The sequence below is a fragment of the Bos taurus genome, chromosome 26 (genome assembly GCF_002263795.3).
Source record: "Bos taurus isolate L1 Dominette 01449 registration number 42190680 breed Hereford chromosome 26, ARS-UCD2.0, whole genome shotgun sequence".
Lineage (NCBI taxonomy): Eukaryota > Metazoa > Chordata > Mammalia > Artiodactyla > Bovidae > Bos > Bos taurus.
The window spans coordinates 20,246,929-20,266,316 of NC_037353.1; the positions used below are offsets into that span (position 1 = coordinate 20,246,929).

The window sequence follows — 19,388 nt, forward strand, 5'->3', positions numbered from 1 at the left end:
TACCTTCTACAGCACTAGCTGTGTTAGCCACCCAGTTGTGTCCAGCTTTTTGTGACCCCGTGGACTACAGCCTGCCAGCCTCCTCTGTCCATGGAATCTCCAGGCAAGATACTGGAGTGGGTTGCCATTTCCTTCTCTAGGGGATCTTCCCAACCCAGGTCTCCCTCATTGCAGACAGATTCTCTACTGTCTGAGCCACCAGGGAACCTCCACAGTACTAGCTACTAGTCCACCAATGTGTATTTACTTGTCTACATCACTATCTGTGGACAAGTGCAAAAAAAACAAAACACACAAAATTCTTTCATGCTCATGTATTCATACTCTCTGTCTATTTTTATCTCTTTCTGTCTCATATATACACACACACTATTCAGAGTTCCAATCCATTACTCACAGACTGAGACAGCTGAAAATTTGATTAAGGTACTAAGAAGCACAGACGTTAAGAGTCTTAACATCTAATCCACTTTGATGAAGGATTCTCAGAAGAGGCTCCTTCCTGCCTCTACAAACCCAGACCATGTGACTGGCAGGCTGAAGAGGCCCACGGAATTTTGAAAGAAATTTCTTTTCTTCCATGAGGTACCCATGCCACCAGGAGGCCTTGGGAGAAGAGAAGATAGGATGTAAATAAATATGGCAAGAGAAATAGTGGTATCTGGTATTGGCAACAGCAACATAACAGGAACACACAACAATTTGTGGATTACCTTTGTACCCAATTATCAGGTGATAAATTATGCAAAATGTGGTTGTGATTGAAACATCTATTTTCTGATTCACTGAAATTAAGTCAACTCTACAAGCAGTAGACGAGAGTTTTCATATCTCTTCTCTACCACTTCCAGCACTAGATAGATCCACAATTACTAAACTGTGACCAAATGGCATGATAACTATCTTTGTGAGATACCACATTAAATTCACAGGGGTATATATAGTGAGCTGCAACTAGCACTCCGGACCTGGGTACCAAATTTCAAAAATTACAGAAAACACATCCACTTTGTTTCCAAAAGGCAGAATAAAATACACATAAAACTTCAGGTAATTTCTGACACCCTTTAATACAATATTAAATTGTGTCAAATCCTTCTAAAGTTGCTGGCAGACAAATCATGAAATGCTAAATGCTGACATTGGAGTGGAGGCTTTTCTTGGCCTAAAAAATCTTTAGAAACTATTTTTGGCTGATGCTCTGAAGTGATAAGAGGTCAGGAGTATATAATTTGACAACTGTACCTGGGCCTCATTCATCTTCTCAGCCTCAGCACCAAACGAGCCTGGAACTAGCTTCCTGTTCAATGAGTATATTCATGAGTGAATAAACATGAAATAGTAGCCTGTTTTTACTCTATAAAAGAAGAGTGATAAAAATTATCATGTAAATCCTAAAACCTTTACTTTATATACCCTATAAGAACCAAATTAATAATTTAGTTTTAAATTATCTGTGCTTCAAACATGCTTCATAACTCAAACCTCATCAAGTGCAGTTGTAACACACTTTAGCTAAAATATATGAATGTGTGCAATGATTTAGAAAAAAATGGGGAAGGGCAAGGGTCACTGCCCATGTTGAAAACATGTCCTTCCCTTCTCCAATAGAGTAAAAATATTTATAATAGCCTCTATTTTCCTATAGGGCCAATTCCATTTTACTATGTTTAAAATTCAACATTCCCATCATCTGATCTGGATTTACCCAACCAAACTTTACTCTTCCACATGTACTTTCTTCTTTTGTAATTACATATTTTGAAGCTAACAAAAATACATTACACTAGAACTTCTTTAAATCCAAACTAGACATTTGAGAAAAAGAATATTTTTAGAATATTCATTCTATTCATTTAGAATATTCATTCTAAGAAAATATTCTTAGAATATTTTCTAGTATGTGCCTTTCATAACTTAAATTATACACATTTCTGAATTAACAAAAGTATGCAAATAGGCTTCTATAAAAAGAAATGTTATGCTTCTAGCAATATGAACTAAGATAATTTCTAACATGTACCTTCTATTTAGGCAGGGTGGTAAATAGGGTAATATTGCCCAAACACATAATTCGGCTTTGCCTCATGCTCTTTCCTTTGAATATAATGTCTTCTCTCCTCATCTCTATATTTCACAAGGCCCAACCTAACTCTCATGTAAGTCCAGCCAGTACTCATCTCTATTTTCCCTGTCAAATGTTATCTCACTAACAAGCTATTAGATCATTGATAGCTGGACAATGTCTTTTGAAGGGGAAAGGTCAAGTATTTTGTAGGGTATCCTTCAATTTGACTAGTGTTTTCTCATATTTACAGAGAGTTATGGATTTGAGGAGAGAATATCACAAAGGTAAAGTGTCCTCTCATCACATGATATCAGGGAATACATGATATCAACATGACTCATCTGCTGATGTTAACCTTGATCACTTTGTTGAAATGATATCAGACAGCTTCTCCACTGTAAAGTTACTATTTTCCCCCTTACAGACTCTCTTCTTTAGAAACAAGTTGTTAAATCCAGCCCACACTCAAGCAGAGAACAGAAGCTCCACATCCTAAATGTATCAAAGAATTGGTGGCCATATGCTAAAACCACCACAATAATTAATTAACACTATGAGAGAAATGTTTGATGCTATGCAAATATCCCATTTTGCTTTAAACTACGCCTACTTATTTTAATACTGATTAGTGGATCTTGCCTACAGCAATAATTACAGTTGTGCTCTAATGTTGATATGGTACTGTATCTTTTATTTGTTTGATAATCTGCCATTTTGTCCAGCATCAAACTAAACACAGATCAGGTAATCAATAAAGACTTGTTAAACATAGTTGAATTTCAAGAAACATTTATGTAAAATAAAGTGAGACAGTGCAAAGTGTGTATGTTCAAGGCAAATATATATTTTGGCAGTTGTGCTGTTCTTATGTCATATGTCCTGATGGATGGACTGAGAATAGAAAGACAAAGAATTAACTACCTCACCTCTACTAAAACTAGGAAAACTTCCTGGAGAAAGGAGAACAATAATATTAGTTGTATAGTGCCTTAGAGTTTACAAAGTGTACTCCACATTCATTATTTAGGATTTCAGAAGCTCTCAGGAAATGAAAATTGAAAACAACATTTAAATTTGTGAAAAGGTACTATTAAACTGTGAGTTGGAAAATTAGATGTAGAAACTACAAAAGGTCAACCAAGCAAAACTAAAGTAAAGGCAAAGAAGAAACAGATATGATAAAAAAAAAAAAAAAGTGTGACTCCAGTGCAAGGCTTTAAATCAGGTGGTAAATTTGATTTAACACACAGTATTAAACCAAGGCACTTAGACTACCAAAGATAAAGAGAACACAGTTAAAATAATGAAGTATGTCATTAAATAAATATTAAGAATGGACTTCATGGGAAAATGCATTGAAGGTAAAAAATGAATAGAATTTTTATGTATGTGTTTACACATTTCTTCATTGGCAACCTCCATTTTTCCAGTGCCTTTAACATGCTTTTAACCTAGTAGGCATCTAGAAATATTTGCTGAAGTTCTACTCTGTGTTAGAATGCTAGACATTTTGGGATATGCAACAGTTATATATGGTCCCTTCCTATTAATAATTTACATTCTATTAAAAAGTAAAAGACAGAAGGGGCCAAAAGAAAGAAAGCTGCAACCGTCCAAAGAAAGAAAAGATAACTATGAAATGACCTGTTCAGGAAAGGCTTATGGAAATAAGGGGCACTTGCAAAATTGGGTAAAGTGGGTTGTAAGATTTTAACAAAGCCAAGAAAAAGGCATTTAAAGCACATACAGAATGGCTGAACACAAGGGGTTGAGATAAAGGTGTTTTAAGGAAACAGTGAAAATCAAGCAAAGCTGCAATAAAAGGTATATGAAAACATAAGAGTACAAAAGATAAGCTGAGATTTTAAAAAGGTTTTGAATGGCAAGTTGAGGAGTTTGAACATTTCCTGTAAGCAATCCAAAAATAATCAAAAGATTTCCAGCAAAAGAGTGACATGATGAACATGATATTTTAAAAATATTAAACTGGCTTTTGATGTGCACAATAAATGGTATATACCTTGATTAAAGATATGATTATGGCAGTAAAGAGACAGGCATACAAATAAAGCACACTGAATATATAACAAAGAGGAGCAGACTGTAGCAAAATAAATTTAAGAACAAAAGATTAACCTATGATTTCTTTGTTAGGAGCAAGAATAGCGTAACATCACATAGAACCAAAAGGAAGTTAGGCACAGGGTAAGACCCCAAAGTATGAAGAATAATCCTATTTCCTATTTTCATTTCTTCCATCATGTTTGTATGAAATTCAAGTTGCCTAAGCTAAAGTGGAATAGGTAACTGTATTAAAGGACTAACTAGAGAAGTTCCCAAAGTGATATATAAACAGTGACTTTAGAAAGAGGAAATGCAGCTGCCTTAAAATGCTTTAAAAGTATTCAGAAAATACAAGCCACATGACTTGCTAATTGCTCAGTTAGTTCAGAGAAAAACAACAAAAACAAAAAGTCACTTCAAGGTAGCAATATGAATGCATTAACCAGAAAAGTGTACATTACCCAAGCTGGGTATCAGTTCCTTTAAATGTTAGTATATAACAAAACCAAGTATTAGTCTCTTCTCTCATTACCACACACAAAAAAATAATCACTCTTATGTTCTCCACCTCTACTTCTTAAAGAGAATTCTCCCTACATTTTCTTAACCCTCTCAAACAATTCCCTAATTCTATCTCCTTTCTTCTATGGTCTTTCTTCTTTGGTCTACTGTATTTTATTTACTTCTTAGTTCCACTTTAAAATATTAAATATATATATTATAAATTTTCTGAAGCTGCCTTTAATAAAAGTAGGAATATTTAGCCTTCATATTTAGCCTTTGCAGTTGACAAAATATTTTATACACATTACCTCTCAGAACCCTCACAGAAGCAATGCACAGCAGGTATTATCATCATCCATATATTATACAGAAGCAGCAAGCCCAGGGCCACATATTCATAAGTGATAGAGTCAGGCCTGAAATACAGGTTTTCTGAATCCAAATTCCATATTCTCCTCCCTATGTCACTCAGTTTCATCATGTGCCAGTAGCTATATCTAATTATTCAAAATGTATGTCATTATTCTACACTATGTTTAAGCCAATACATCTCTTTTTAAAAAAAATTAGGTACTTATGCCCAAATGACCCTATTACACAGCCATTTACTGAGAAAACCTAATTATTTTATGAGGCTCATTATGATGATAGTTATCACTAGATGAAAAGTGATGATTGAAGTATAATATTTACAAAATTGCTGAGCCTATACCAAAACCATTTTTGCCTTTAATTCTGCAACACAACATGTAACAAGACAATATGGGTGATTTAAGGATATGTGAGCATCAAAGGACAGAAACAGGGCATTCCTACTCTCTTTAGCTGTGCAAAGGCCTCAAATACTGATATAGTTCAGAGCATCTTATTACCAGGGAGACATAAATCAAAAGGAGTTCAGCTAGGAGCAATAAAACAGATTAGTGTCTGGAAGGACTGACTTTAAAGAAAGTTTTAAAAGAATTAAATCCAGGTAGTCTAGATAAAAAAACAGCTAAGAGGAAACCTGTTTTTTGAAGCTGACACTCACAACAAAGAAATTATTTTGAAGATAAATGTCTAAAACAGTGCAAAAAGGAATATTCACATATTTGGAGAATATAAAGGGAAAATTCAGGAGAAATTTACCAACAAAAACCTATGGGACAAAAGAACTTTCTCCCACAGGAGTGGTGAAAACTACATTCCTAGAGATATTTAATACCATGTTGGACAAGACAAGAAAAGTATTCCATATGGAATGATACTGTACTGGCCCCTGAAGTGGTGGGAAGAATGAAGATGACCTCTTAGATCTTTTCTATTTCTGATTTTTTCCTAATTCTATGAAGTTTTATGGAGCACGGCCTTCTACCAATTTCCTTTCTCCCCGTGATGCCCACTTTCTCCTTTCACAAATGGAAACAAACTGTAACCTTCATTTTAAGCAGATCTCCCATTCTCAGTGAATATGTAATATAACCCTAGGTACAAATTTTGGAGAAAAAGGCTAATTCCTAAACTTATAATGCCCCCCCACTATCCCCCACAGTGGTTCCTGGGACTCTTACAAGTTTTTTCACAAACTAAAGACGAAGTAGTTCAAATGGACTCAAAGAAGAGCAGTTTCATCAGGAAAACCATTAATATCCTCCCTTCTTGTACCTGAACACAAAGCTGACAGTGACCCTGGGAGCTAAAAAGCACTGGGTCAAATTACCATCAGAGCTGCTGCTCGGGATTGTCTTTTAGCTTTCAGCCTTTTATGCTGAGTGACAGCAAAGTCTACCTGCAATCCACATTTTCATAGTAATGACATTTACCTTTGAAAAGATGTAGTCTTAAACACCTACACACTTGGCAAATGTTGTAAAAGAGTAAGTCTGATTCAGGATTCAAACTCAAGAAGCCTCAGCCTTGCCCTCTTTCTCATCTGACACTTAAAAAAAAAAAAAAGTTTCTCAGCCAACCTTGAAATAGATCCCAACTCTCCAGAATTCCTGTTCAGTGAAAGCCCCAGAAAATACAACAGGCTTTTCCTCGTTTTGCTGATTTATAAGGACAAGATGTAACAAAATCCAGGGAGCTCTGAGAACATGTCCCTGAGCCCTTTAAAAATAAAACTGTAGCTCACATATGAAAAGGGACAGCAGGGCAGAGATAGTCCTCCAGGAATGGACACTAATGCTTCTTCTATGCAATCTAAGGTAGAATCTAATCTTCTACCTTAGTGGCTGAAGACCCAACAATTGCCATCTTGCCTATTTTACCCACAAAGAAAGTTCATTGATATTAAAACCAAACCCTCTAAACAATTTTTAAAAATATTATTTTCACTTTTCCCTAGTAAAAATGAGACTGTTCGTATATTTAAAAAAAAAAAAAAAAATTGGCCTCTCATATTAGAATGGGATTCAGAGTTTTCAAAGCCCTTCCAGCACTCAACTCTGATCCTGGCAGGAAAAGCTGGCAGTTATAACCCCATTTTGAAATTTAGGGGGTGGGAAAGTGTGATTCTGAGATTAGGCAGTCTAAAGGAGAACTCACTGCAAAGATTTTCAAACCTTTCCAACAAGGGACCAATCTAAAAGGGATTGTTCCAGAAAATTTTAGTGGATTTCAAAAACGGCTGAAGACCGGTAGCCTCATCTCAGGAAAGCAAGGAATAAGAAAAACAAAAGGCAACTTTTCCTGTAATTTCAAGAAGGAAATGTGACCCTGACCCTTTAACAGCCTACGAACCTGAAAGAATTTTCTCAAGAAATTCCTTGAACTTTCTCCCCACAGGACTAGTCAGCCAGAAGTTTTGGCTACTAGTTCTGGGCCTCTGTCTGAGACTCATCCGCCCAAGAAAAGCCAGGAGCCTGGACAAGGAGAACCTGAGGAGCCCCCTTTACCTAATCACTTCAGAACTCCCACACTCCTGTGTCCCCTCGCCTACAGCTACCAGTTTTTCAAGTGAGCTCCAACCTGGTCCTCCTCCAAATCTGCACGCCCCCTCACACGCGCACACACACACACACACACACAGATTGCTCCCCTGCACTCCCCAAACTTTACCCACCCAACAAAAGTGGGAACCAAGTTTCTCACCATCCTCATAGTTTTTGAGATAGTAATCCGGGCCGGGACCCCCACGGCTTTTTGCCGGGTTCCTCAGGTTCTGGAACTGCAGGAAGTCGGTCCTTTTGCCCCCGAAGCGCAGAAAGGCGGGCGAAAGTCCCCGGGCCAGGGTCACCAGACGCTTGGAGCTGCAGGGGTAGAGAAGGAGAAAGGAAAGGATACGGGGGACAAGCGAGAGGCCGCAGGGCACCAGCAAATCCCTCTTTCTACTCTCTGTGGAGTTTCGCCTGGCACCCTAGCCCGCCTAGCTTTGGGCCGAGGGACCCGGCACTTCGCCTCCTGCGCCCAGCTGGTCGCGGCCCTCTCCTTCAGGCACCCCGACGGTGCTCACGTAAGGCAGTATTTACAAAGAGTTAGACTGTTTGTTAACAGTGTGTGCATAGGTGGGGGTACGCTTCTGCTGAGAATACTGGACTAAGGCGCAGTTGCTGGGCTTCTGCCCCTGCCGGGAAAGCGCTCCGAAAGGAGTCGCGCAGCGCAGGGACCTCGGGCTCCGACGTTTGCCAAACTTCTCGGCTGAAAGAGGGAATCTGCCTCCTCTGCCCCAGGGGCAACCGCAACCTCTATGCAGAAGGTGAAACCCGCCTTCTTTCTCTCAGACCAGGCATCTGACATCAAGTTTGATTCTTTTTTCTTTTTCTCAACGCCAGTTGATTTTCCTTTTCCACTACCTTATAACAACTGCATGCATCTCCCAAATCCTTGTCTTTCTGAGAACACTCCCTACACCCTTGCACAGTAAAAGCAAGGTCTCTTCGGTCCCTGAAATAACTCAGCCAGATCTCAGGTAAGGTAACGACCTTCTCTCCACACCGCCCCCGCCCCCCCCAGTTGGGCTCCATCTTTTTCCATTCCCACTTGGGATCATTTGGAAGCTCTGAGGAAAGTGAAGTTTGCCGAAATGTGGAACGTGCGCGTCGCAGCAGACTCTGAAGAGCATCAGAACAATGGCATTTACAGCTATTTAGGTTCAGGATTTCCATAAATAGGTTTTTTAAAAGCCAAAAGCTAATTAGGGAAGGCGCAGAGAAGAGCAATGCGGATACGCTTAATGCTAAGGGCATCTGCCATTGAGTTTCGGATTTCTAAGTTATTTTTAACGCTTTTCTGGTTCAGGTTCTGAAAATGCAAATCCAAATGGTACTAAAGAGCATCTTGAAGACGGTGGATAGGAAAGGGGGGGTGGGGGAACAACGGAGACTCCGGTTTCAGAGTTTCGGACAAAAGCTGTGGCCGCCCAGAGAAGTCCCAGTAGGGAGAAGGATACCCTGGCCGTGGACTCCAGGACTGCGTTACCAAGCGGGCGCAATCGGGCGTCGTGTGGGCCCACGGCTGGCAGAGGAGACCGTCGCGCGAGTCCGGCCCCGCGGAACCGGCGTTTCCAACAACCATCCAGCCGGAAGCCTGCACAGCCAATGCAAATACGCCCCGCCACGGCTTCTTTCCCGAAAAGCCGCCTTCCACAGTCTTTTCTGAGGCAAGCATTTAGCGAGAACAGTAAAGGTTTTGTTGTTGTTTTTAAGATAAGAAGCAAAAGAACTCCAAAGGAGTCCGCGCAGCTGGAGAACCGCGATGCAAGTAGGGAGTGTAGTCGCCCCCCCGTCGCCGGCCCCCCACCCCACCCAACTCTCCGGGCGAGCTCAAAGACGCGCGCTGCTGCATGAAGAGCTGCCGAAGAGGAATCCGGGCCGCGCAGAGTTGTTCCCGCCCTCTCAGCAGAGGCGCGGGCAGGAACCGAAACGGCCTCGGCAGCCGCAACAGCAAGCACTCAGCCTTCCCGCAACGCTCGCTCCACGTGGAAGAAACGCCCCAAACTGCGCTTCCCGCTACCTGCAGCGTCCTCCCGCCCGGCCGAGGGCAGGAGAGACCCGGAGAACTGAGGGGCGGGCGCACACTAGAAGCAAACTCGAATTTCGCGGAGAGTGAAAGATACTCACGAAAGACGCACGGCGGACGCGGCCTCAGGGCAGAGAAGTGAGACTGAGAGCGCTCGGAGCTCTTCGAGGGAGCCCACAGCTGAGCTCCAATTTGGAGGGGATTTTTTAAAACTCAACATTTGTATTCGACATTGTAGACAATTTATTTTTACAATGCAACTCTCTCCCTGTTGTGAAGGGATCGTGGTTGCCTAACTGCTGAACAGTAATAACCGGGGAGAGGGTGCGCCCCAATTAAGAGTCCAAGCCCTAAAGTAATGTAGAATCCACGATTATAAATCTCCTGGCTTCCTAATCCACCGGTGCGAGACTCAGACCTCCGAAACATCCCTAGAGTATTTCTAGGACCCTTTCCGCTCTCCTTTTTTACGCTATGACCGCAGCGAGGGTTCTTTCTTTCTTTCAAGAAAAACTAAGCTATGCAGTTACCGCAGATTTAAGGAGGAGGGACTGGGGGACCATTCGGTCTATTAAAAGTATCTTTCAAAGTCCTTAAATTTGGAGAGGATAGCAGAGGATATAAAATTAAAACATCCGAACCAATTTGCCTACCGCTCAAGCCTCTGCCTAGATTGATTTTCTGTCTGGAAGTGGGAGAGAACTGACGAAACGATCTTTCCGTGGAAAATTCCACTTTCGTGCGAATCCCGCTTAAACATTCACAGACACACGCAGACACGCACTCTCTCACACACACCCATTCCTCTCGGGTCTTTGTTGCTCGAGACCTTTTCTTCGCTTTTGTAACTGCCCTGAATCTCTTGTTTCTCTTCAGAAGGAGTCCGGGAGGCTAATTGTGGATATATGTAAGCACAACATTTTTTCAGTCATAACTGATAAGTTTCTGAAATGCCTTCTGCATTGCAAACATGTGCATCTTAATAGAAAACATTGCTTTTCTCAATCACCAGTTACAGCCTAACAGCAAATATTCCTGGAGGAAGAAAACCTTTCTTCTCTTTGAGAGATCCGCCTGGTGTATTTTCTTCTTCTTCTTCTTCTTCTTCCCCCTTTGGAATGGGGGGATAGGAAGGGGTGGGGGTTGCTACTTTAAAAAAAAAAAAAATGATCCATCGAAGCCCCTGCCTTACCTTAAGAAATCGAGCCAGCCATCATGAATGATGGACGGATCCAGCTGCAGAGAGAGGAAGTTCTCATTGACTGTCCTGACTGGGTTCTTGGTGCTCACATCAAGTAGAATCAGGGTCTTTTCCTTCATACCTGGAGCTCTGTCTACAGGCAAGGGTCTCCTGTCTCCAGCTTGGGAGGAAAGGGAGCGATGGAGCAACAGAGCCAAGAAGAGAGCCACCGGGGCTAGGCACGCGGGGGGGCGGGAGTTGCTGGAGGGCATGGCTTCAGGGAAGGCACAGAGCACCCTCATTAAATCCCTCTGATTTAAACCTCTCTTCCTACAGGGTCTCGCTGGTGACTAATTGTCCTTATCTAAAGTGTGTGTCTGTCTGCCTCCCCCCCCCCTTTTTTTCCCTTCCTTTCCCCCCCTCTCTTGAGCTCTCTCTCCCTTTTTTCTTTTTTCTTTTTTTTTTTTTCCCTTCAGTGTTTTGGTGCTGGTGGAGCGAACTCACGCCCCTAGCCAGCCTTCTCAGAGACTCGTGCCAAGAGTACTCGTTCACCAGCACCGCCCCTTTAAGAGATTTCGACTGCAGACATTTTTTAACTTTTTAAAGGTAAGGGGGTGGAGGGGGGAGGCGGGAAGTAAGAGGAAGGGGTGGTGTTGTACCCTCCTGATTTAACCCTCTAGGCTCGGGAAGCGGAGGGAGGGATCGAAACTATACCGTTGTAACATTTGGGGTACGGGCGGGACGTCTTGTTTTTACTTCCCTCCCAGTAAGGCTCTGGGGAGGGCGATTCTAGCTGCGACCCCGACGCGAAAGCCCCTGCGCCATGGAGTCGAGGCTGCACCAGTCGCTCGCCTGTTTGCCCTGACAGCGTCTGGCATTTCGACTCCTCCAGGCCCTTCTCTTTGGGGTAAAGCAGCGAGAGCAAGGCTGCTTAAGTTGCAGAGGGGTCCTGCAGTGGCGACTGTGATTCCTGCCAAAGCACAGAGAGCAAAGGGAGATTCCATGGATCCAAGTATGGACCTCTGCGAGGCGCTGGGCAGACACACAGAAGCCGCCTCTGACCTCCATAGGGCAAAGACTGGCCAGAAGGAACACACAGAGTGACCAGATCAAAAGGTTTATCTGCCCGTGTGGGTAAAAGGCTGTCCATGGTTCCCATCTGCCTGCAGCTGAGGCCAAAATGTCTTGGGGGATTCACTATATACTGACTTAGGCCAAGTCAAAGCAACCCTGTCTATGCTTGCCTAGTCTGGGAGGCGTTGCGCCCATCTGAGCCACTGGTTAACTACTCCACTGCAGCAGCAGAGCCACCCCCTCAGCCCCACCTCTATATCAACCTTGGGCTCATCCCTCCCACCGGGAATTACACCTTTCTGGTGCCAGAACAGAACAGTAACACAATTAGGTTTCCAAACTTAGTCGGGAGCCAAAGCCAGAATCTTCCCACACTTAGTTCCTGGATGCTCCAGAACAGCCAAGAGCTGCAGGGTGCACCACCCGCCCTGGTTCATGGATCCCCAACCCACAGCACCTCCCAGGGTGCTAGGATTGAGCCCTAGGTCCCCAGTTAAAGTCAGAGAGAGAGGCCAGACCTGGTTTGCTGCAGTCATACTGTCAGGTTCCACCTTTCGGCTTCTTTCTGGAATAAAATGGGGCTTCTACTTGGCAGATGAAGAGAACTACTTTATGTGGTGTGGGGAATGCATGAGCCTCCCAGGGCCTACTGGTATCAAACATGCAAAACTCTTAAAATGCAGAGCCAAGGTTTCCCCCAAGGGTTCGTGAGCCAAGGGCAGCATCACAGCCACCAAAAAACAGCAAAATGGCAACCTACCTCTTCCTCCTTCCCCTCAACTGAAGTTCCTTGAAGCACTTCTACCAAACTAATCAACCAGGAAATAGAGCTTAGGTGGGTTAGACTGGGAAGTGCCATGAAGACCTTTTAGGAAGTCTGCATAAAGTGAGACCAAAGTTGGGGGGGGGGCGGTGGGAACCAAGGCATATTATTTAAAGATGATATTTAAAACCAAGATGTTAATATACTGAAGGATTAGAGGTGATCTCTGGCCCTAAGACCTGCTTCCCACAGTTCCTAAAAATGTCTAACACGTCTAGATCCTTGAAAATATGTGTGTGCTTCTATGTAAGGGTGTGTAGTATAGTGTGCGTTTCAATAGAAATTATTGTAATTTTTAAATGTGCACTGAGCAACTCCTAGAGATGGGAACAGCCTGATGAACAAAGGTTTTTACTTATCTTTGTATCGCCAGAACCAGGCACTTAGTAGGTATTCAATAAATGCCTGTGAGCTAAATTAATGGTAAATCAAATCATGCTCAGCACACTAAAATCATAGACTGCTCTCAAGAAGAATGTGAAAATAAATGCATAGTTTTATTTGTGACAGTAAACTTTTAGGTTTCTTTTCAGTAATTTGTTTTCTCAGTTATTAGCATTTTTCTGGTCATCTCCTTTAGGAAATACTTATCTTCCAAATTCAGAAGCCATTAGTTCATTGCTTATACTCAAAATTAAAACTAATTATATATTTTTAACAAGGAGTCAGATTTTCCAAGGGCTTAAACACCTTCTGGATTACAAGTGAATGTACTTTCAGAAGCCACATTAATCGGGACCAGAGGAAGACCACCTGAATGAAATAAAGAAATCACTCACCCACTGCTGCTGCTAAGACGCTTCAGTCGTGTCCGACTCTGTGCGACCCCATAGACGGCAGCCCACCAGGCTCCTCTGTCCCTGGGATTCTCCAGGCAAGAACACTGGAGTGGGTTGCCATTTCCTTCTCCAATGCAGGAAAGTGAAAAGTGAAAGTGAAGTCGCTCAGTGGTGTCCGACTCTTAGCGACCCCATGGACTGCAGCCCACCAGGCTTCTCCATCCATGGGATTTTCCAGGCAAGAGTACTGGAGTGGAGTGCCATTGCCTTCTCCGACTCACCCACTAGATGTCTATAATTAATATACCTTTCAAAAATAGCTATTCTTGTGACTAAGAATGAACTTGGTTATAATGAGAATCTGCTTAATTATAAATTTTATCCATATTTTTTGTTAGTAACCCAACCATTCAGTAATTTCTCGGTGGCCTAGTTAATTACTTTAACCCGTATTCAGTGTCTTCACCAGAACCTCTATGTAGTATAAAAATCAAACCCAACAAAACAGTGTTTTTTTTCTTACTTCCTGAGGAAAACCATCTCTCTAGCCTGGCCACTGAAACTCTAGCCATGTCCAGCCTGAGGACATCTAGGCAAATAAAGTGATTCAATAACATTTAAGGAGTCCCAGATAGTCCTGATTAACTCTGAGATGACTTGCTTAGTCCTTTGGTCTAGTTTGGATATAACTCTCCACAGGGCTACTCTTTCCAAATAGGACCTCCCTCCCCATATCACAGTTTTTATTTTACCTCTCATCTAACCCTAATTATATTCTGTAAGTAGCTCATTATTAATGCGTATATTGATGTTTCTATCCTATCTTCTGTGTGCCAGGTGATAACAATCTATCTCTCTTCTGCCTTAGATTGTAATTTCCAAGGGGATAAGAATTGGGACTGTATAAAATATGAATTACTGGGAACTAGATGCATTGAAATCTCTCCTTGGAAATGCTCTGCCTGGTGTTACTGAATGGTCCTTGGTCCTTATAGATAAATTATTTTGCTTTCTGGGAGTCTAAGTTTCCATATTTGTAAGAAATCTTGAAGATTAACTGGTCCAGTGATTTCTAAACAATAGGATTTCAAAATAAGTATTAGTGTGGAAGAACCAACATATTTGCCAAATTTTTATTTTGTCTAGTAAGAACCTTAAATGTATCAACTACTTATTACTATTTTTTCCCAAAAGAAAAGGACATTAACTGCCAAAAAAGAGCTGAAATGATATGTCAAAATAAACAGCAAGTGTGTAAACTGAATAAATTTAGCTTCATGAAAAATCACTATAATATTTTATCATTTCATCTCAGAGCAATGGAAATATGCCAGTGACCAATATGGGTACTATGACTGGTGACTGGAACTAACGATATATCTTGTGTTTATGGCCAAATTCTACTTTGTAACATACAGTCAGGATACTTTTTAATGATGGTCGTTGTGACTATAATAATTTCTTTCCAGTCTCCTATGCTTTTTCCTCATTTTTAGCTTGTCACAAACTTATTGACTCCCTTTCCTTCTATTAAACACCGAAAATCATTGTCATTTCAATGCCTGCTTTCCCCTTCTGAGAGAACTATTCCTCCCTTCTGAGAGAACTATTCCTTAAAGTCTAATAGCTAGGAAAAAAAAGAAAAAAAAATTCATTCCACCATAATGGGACAGGAAGCATGAAGCTACAGCAGCCAGTCCACTGTGTCATTGCTGCCTGGGTATTTGTCCATGATGACTACTATTTATTGATATCTTATGGTCCAGGCATGGTGCTCAGGAAAATCTCACTGATCTTGAATAACTCTGAGAGGTAGATACAATTCATTATTACACCTAGTTTACATATAAGAAAATGGAGACTCAGACTTGTTAAGCAACAAATGCACAGCTAATAAGTGTTCCCATCACTTCATGGCAAATAGATGGGGAAACAATGAAAACAGTGACAGACTTTATTTTCTTGGGCTCCAAAATCACTGCAGGTGGTGACTGCAGCCATGAAATTAAAAGACACTTGCTCCTTGGAAGAAAAGCTATGACAAACCTAGACAGCATATTAAAAAGCAGAGACATTACTTTGTTGACAAAGGTCCATCTAGTCGAAGCTATGGTTTTTCCAGTAGTCATGTGTGGATGTGAGAGTTGGACCACAAAGAAAGCTGAGTGCCGAAGAACTGACACTTTTGAACTGTTATGTTGGGAAAGATTCTTGAGAGTCCCTTGGACTGCAAGGAGATCAAACCAGTCAATCCTAAAGCAAAGTAGTCCTGAATATTCATTGGAAAGACTGATGCTGAAGCTAAAGCTCCAATACTTTGGCCACCTGCTGCAAAGAACTAACTCATTAGAAAAGACCCTGATGCTGGGAAAGATTGAAGGCAGGAGGAGAAGGGGACGACAGAGGATGAGATGGTTGGAGGGCATCACCGACTCAATGGACATGAGTTTGAGCAAAGTTCTGGAGTTGGTGATGGACAGGGAAGCCTAGTGTGCTGCTGAGCGACTGAACTGAACACAGTTAATAAGTGTCAGCAAGGATTGAAACCCAGGGCACACTGACTCCAAAGCATATGTCTGTGTTAACCACCACTCTCTAAGGCTAAAGTACTGTATTCCCTCAAACAACTGGTCAACTTGTCCCAACTTTTCATGGGAAAACCCCTGGAACAGGAGTTGGAAGACCTGAGTTTAAGTCCTATATTTACAGATTCTACATATTCTAGCTTTGTTACCTTGGGTACTTTTAAAAAACTGTTCTAAGTCATAGCTATACAGGCATGCCAGGCTCCTCTGGCCATGGAATTCTCCAGGCAAGAATAGTGGAATGGGTAGCCATTCCCTTCTCCAGGGGATCTTCCTGACCCAGAGATTGAACCCAGGTCTCCTGCATTGAAGGTGGATTCTTTACCATCTGAGCCACCAGGAAAGCCCAAACATAAATGCTTTTGCATTTGAAGGCAAAAGGAAAAGGGGGTAGCAGAGGATGAGATGGTTAGATAGTGTCACCAGCTCAATGGATATGAATTTGAGCAAACTCTGGGAGACAGGGAAGGACAGGGAAGCCTGGCATGCTGCAGTCCATGGGGTTGCAAAGAGTCAAATACAACTTAGTGACTAAACAACAACAAATCACAGCTGCTGACTCTAAAATTAATATCTTTAAATAAGAAATTAATAAAATGATGTATGGAGAAAGTGCTTTATAAATCCTAAAATATTATACAGTTGTACTACTTGTTTCTTGTTATTTCTTATTCCTTCTCCCACACTTGCCACAAATATATTCCCTTAATTGACAACTGGAGCAAGAATTAAGCTATATATAAATAACTTATTGATAAACGTGGGGGGAAAGTCAACTCTGTCAATAAATGGAGTAATAAAATGAGTATGTTCCACATATTTTAACCCTGCCGGCTCTTTTGCCTATGATTAGCATCTGATAAACGAAGAAAAGTTAAATAGGTTTTACGTGCCTTCTTCAGTTCTCCACTGGGAGAGGGGAAGACAGGAGTGGAAAATGGACAGTTTTGGGGAATAAGAAAGACTGTGCTCTCTGTCCTGCTTAGAGGAGCAAGGGATAGCAACACTTTCTCCATATGGAAAGTTGAAGGGGAAAAGAATTTGTAACTGATTGTTCCACCTCATTATATAAGAAACTCTAACTTGATTATTTTTTTTCCATTGTCACCATCAACCAGTAAACTTATGTGGGGAAGATCATAACCATAATAGATGTAGTTAACTCATTAATGAGTTCAATTTGAAATCCTTTAACATTTTTGGAGGTACGGATGACAGAGATTTGAAGAACTGCTATAGGTTAAAAAAAAAAGTAACAGAAAAATATCTCAAAATTATTAATGTCCTAAGTCACACTCACTGAAGAGATGTCCTGTCTGCCTTTATACATTCAGGTAAGTCCTGAAAAGCAACGTGTGACACTGGAAACTGTATGGGCTCTACAGCTCAAATGACTTTGACTAAAACCCAGTTCACAGTTTCCTGCCTGCTCATGTGAACCTTTGGTGAATAAGTCATTTACTCCTGCTGAGCCCCAATTTCCCCATCTATAAAATATGCATAAATATACTTCCCTCCATGTGCACTGTGAGAATTAAATGAGGTATTAGTTCCTGGCACACAGTTACTATTCAGCTATCAACGTCACTGATGGGATTTCATATTGGAAATAAATGTAATTTGCATGGATAAAATAAGAAATTTATACACCTTCACCTGAAATCTAAGGTTTCAAAATAGTATAATAAGAGCTTCCCTAGTGGCTCAGACCATAAAGAATCTGCCTGCAATGCAGGAGACCAGGATTTGATCCTTGGTTCAGGAAGATCCCCTGGAGAAGGGAATGGCAACCCACTCCAGTATTCTTACCTGGAGAATCCCATGGACAGAGGAGTCTGGTGGGCTACAGTCCATGGAGTAGCAAAGAGTCGGACACGACCTGAAATCTAAGGTTTGAAAATAGTATAATAACTTATTTATATACTGTCCCATTTTATGCTCATAGCTTAGATTGGACAAGCTGTCTCCTCATAATTCAGGTAAGGAAATCAAGAGGCAAAAAATTCAAAATGCCACTTCTTGAAGGACCTGAGACTAAAACCAGCTCTGCTGAATGAAAACTAGACTACACTTTCAGTGTGTTTGTTATTGAAAATACCTGAGAACTTTTACATATAAAGTCCCAGGACAAAAATTCAAATTGCCTTTCATATGTTTTATAACTTCATTATGTTGTTTATACATACCTTAAAATAACTATAAGTTGTTTATATTATATAGTTTCCACTATACCACTTTCTGAGTGAGATAATTCTAAGAAATAACACTAAAGATAATTTCTAAGAAAGTAAAATATGTATATCATATTTATTTCAATTACCTCCTATTTCAGCCTCAACAATGAGAAGTTGAGCCTGTAATAAAACAGCTGCCTGGAACACAATTGTGTCACATAAACGAATAGCTTTTGCTCCCTAGGCTAATGGCACACTTTGACCTTTTTAAATACCCTAATGTGCTTAGTTCATAATAATGGGAGTTATATAAATATTGACAACAGAAAGACTACCACAGGTTCAGTTCACTCCTCAATAATAAAAATCAGCTGACACACTCTATCCATACATACTTACTCAACTGAGTATTTTGCCTCTGCTTAAACTAACATCTAGATCCCTAATTCTTTGGAGTAGTTTTGTCCCCACATAAGTAGATCCAAGTTCTTCCTCATTCAATGCCAGTTGTGCTAAACCATACCTGCCTTAACACTCAGCAAATTTCCCAATTCTTCTACTCCTTTTGGTCACCTAGAGATATTAACATGACGTGACTTTTAGAAAGTATGTTTCATTTCCATCAGATACTTTAACTTTCTTTTTTGATCTTCTGAAGCCTAGCCATAATAATACTGTGTTTAAAAAATTAAAAATATTTTTCCGGGACTTCCCTGGTGGTCCAGTAGCTAAGATTCCACGCTCCCAATGCAGGGGTTCCATATTCCATCCCTCATCAGGGAACTAGATCCCACATGCTGCAACTAAGAGTTTACATGCCACAACTTAAAAAAAAAAAAAAAGATCCCACATGCCACAACAAAGACCCTGCATGCCAAATCAATAAACAAATGAAAATAAATATTTAAAAAATGTCTTTCCCTTTCAGGAATATGTAAAATCAATTTGAGAGTTTAGGGCAGTGATTCTTAGCCTCAGCCACATATTAAAATCACCTGAGGAGAACTTCCCTAGTGGTACAGTGGACACGAATCTGCCTGCCAATCAGGGGACACAGGTTTGATCCCTAGTCTGGAAAGATTTCACATGCCACAGAGCAACTGAGCCTGTGTGCCACAACTACTGAGGCTGAGAGCCGCAACTACTGAGCCCACCCGCCTAGAGCCCCTGAGCTCCACAACAAGAGAATCCCACCCACC

At 41.2% G+C, this 19,388-nt stretch overlaps 1 protein-coding gene and 1 long non-coding RNA gene across 10 annotated transcripts in view; one reads left to right on the forward strand and one right to left on the reverse strand.

Moving 5' to 3' along the window:
• The window catches only part of HPSE2 (heparanase 2 (inactive)), a 720,379-nt gene extending 709,224 nt beyond the window's left edge, over positions 1–11,155 (reverse strand). For 7 of the 9 annotated variants that reach the window (XR_003032892.2, XR_009492978.1, XR_009492977.1 and 4 more), the window contains exons 1-2: positions 10,767–11,155; positions 7,709–7,866 (exon numbers count right to left, since the gene is read on the reverse strand). Coding sequence is in view for 3 of the 9 variants with exons in the window: in XM_005225662.5 (XP_005225719.1) it covers positions 7,709–7,866; positions 10,767–11,056 (448 nt within the window). In the remaining 6 variants the exon portion in view is untranslated. Of the gene's footprint in view, positions 1–7,708; positions 7,867–9,005; positions 9,319–9,675; positions 10,706–10,766 lie in introns of those variants that run through there. The other 2 variants (XM_010819979.4, XM_024986150.1) reach the window with 2 other exon arrangements.
• Positions 11,156–11,186: 31 nt separating this feature from the next.
• Positions 11,187–16,662, forward strand: LOC132343946 (uncharacterized). Its single transcript, XR_009492979.1, has 2 exons — positions 11,187–11,360; positions 13,372–16,662. It is a non-coding gene; the product is annotated as an uncharacterized lncRNA (long non-coding RNA).
• Positions 16,663–19,388: the final 2,726 nt, after the last annotated feature.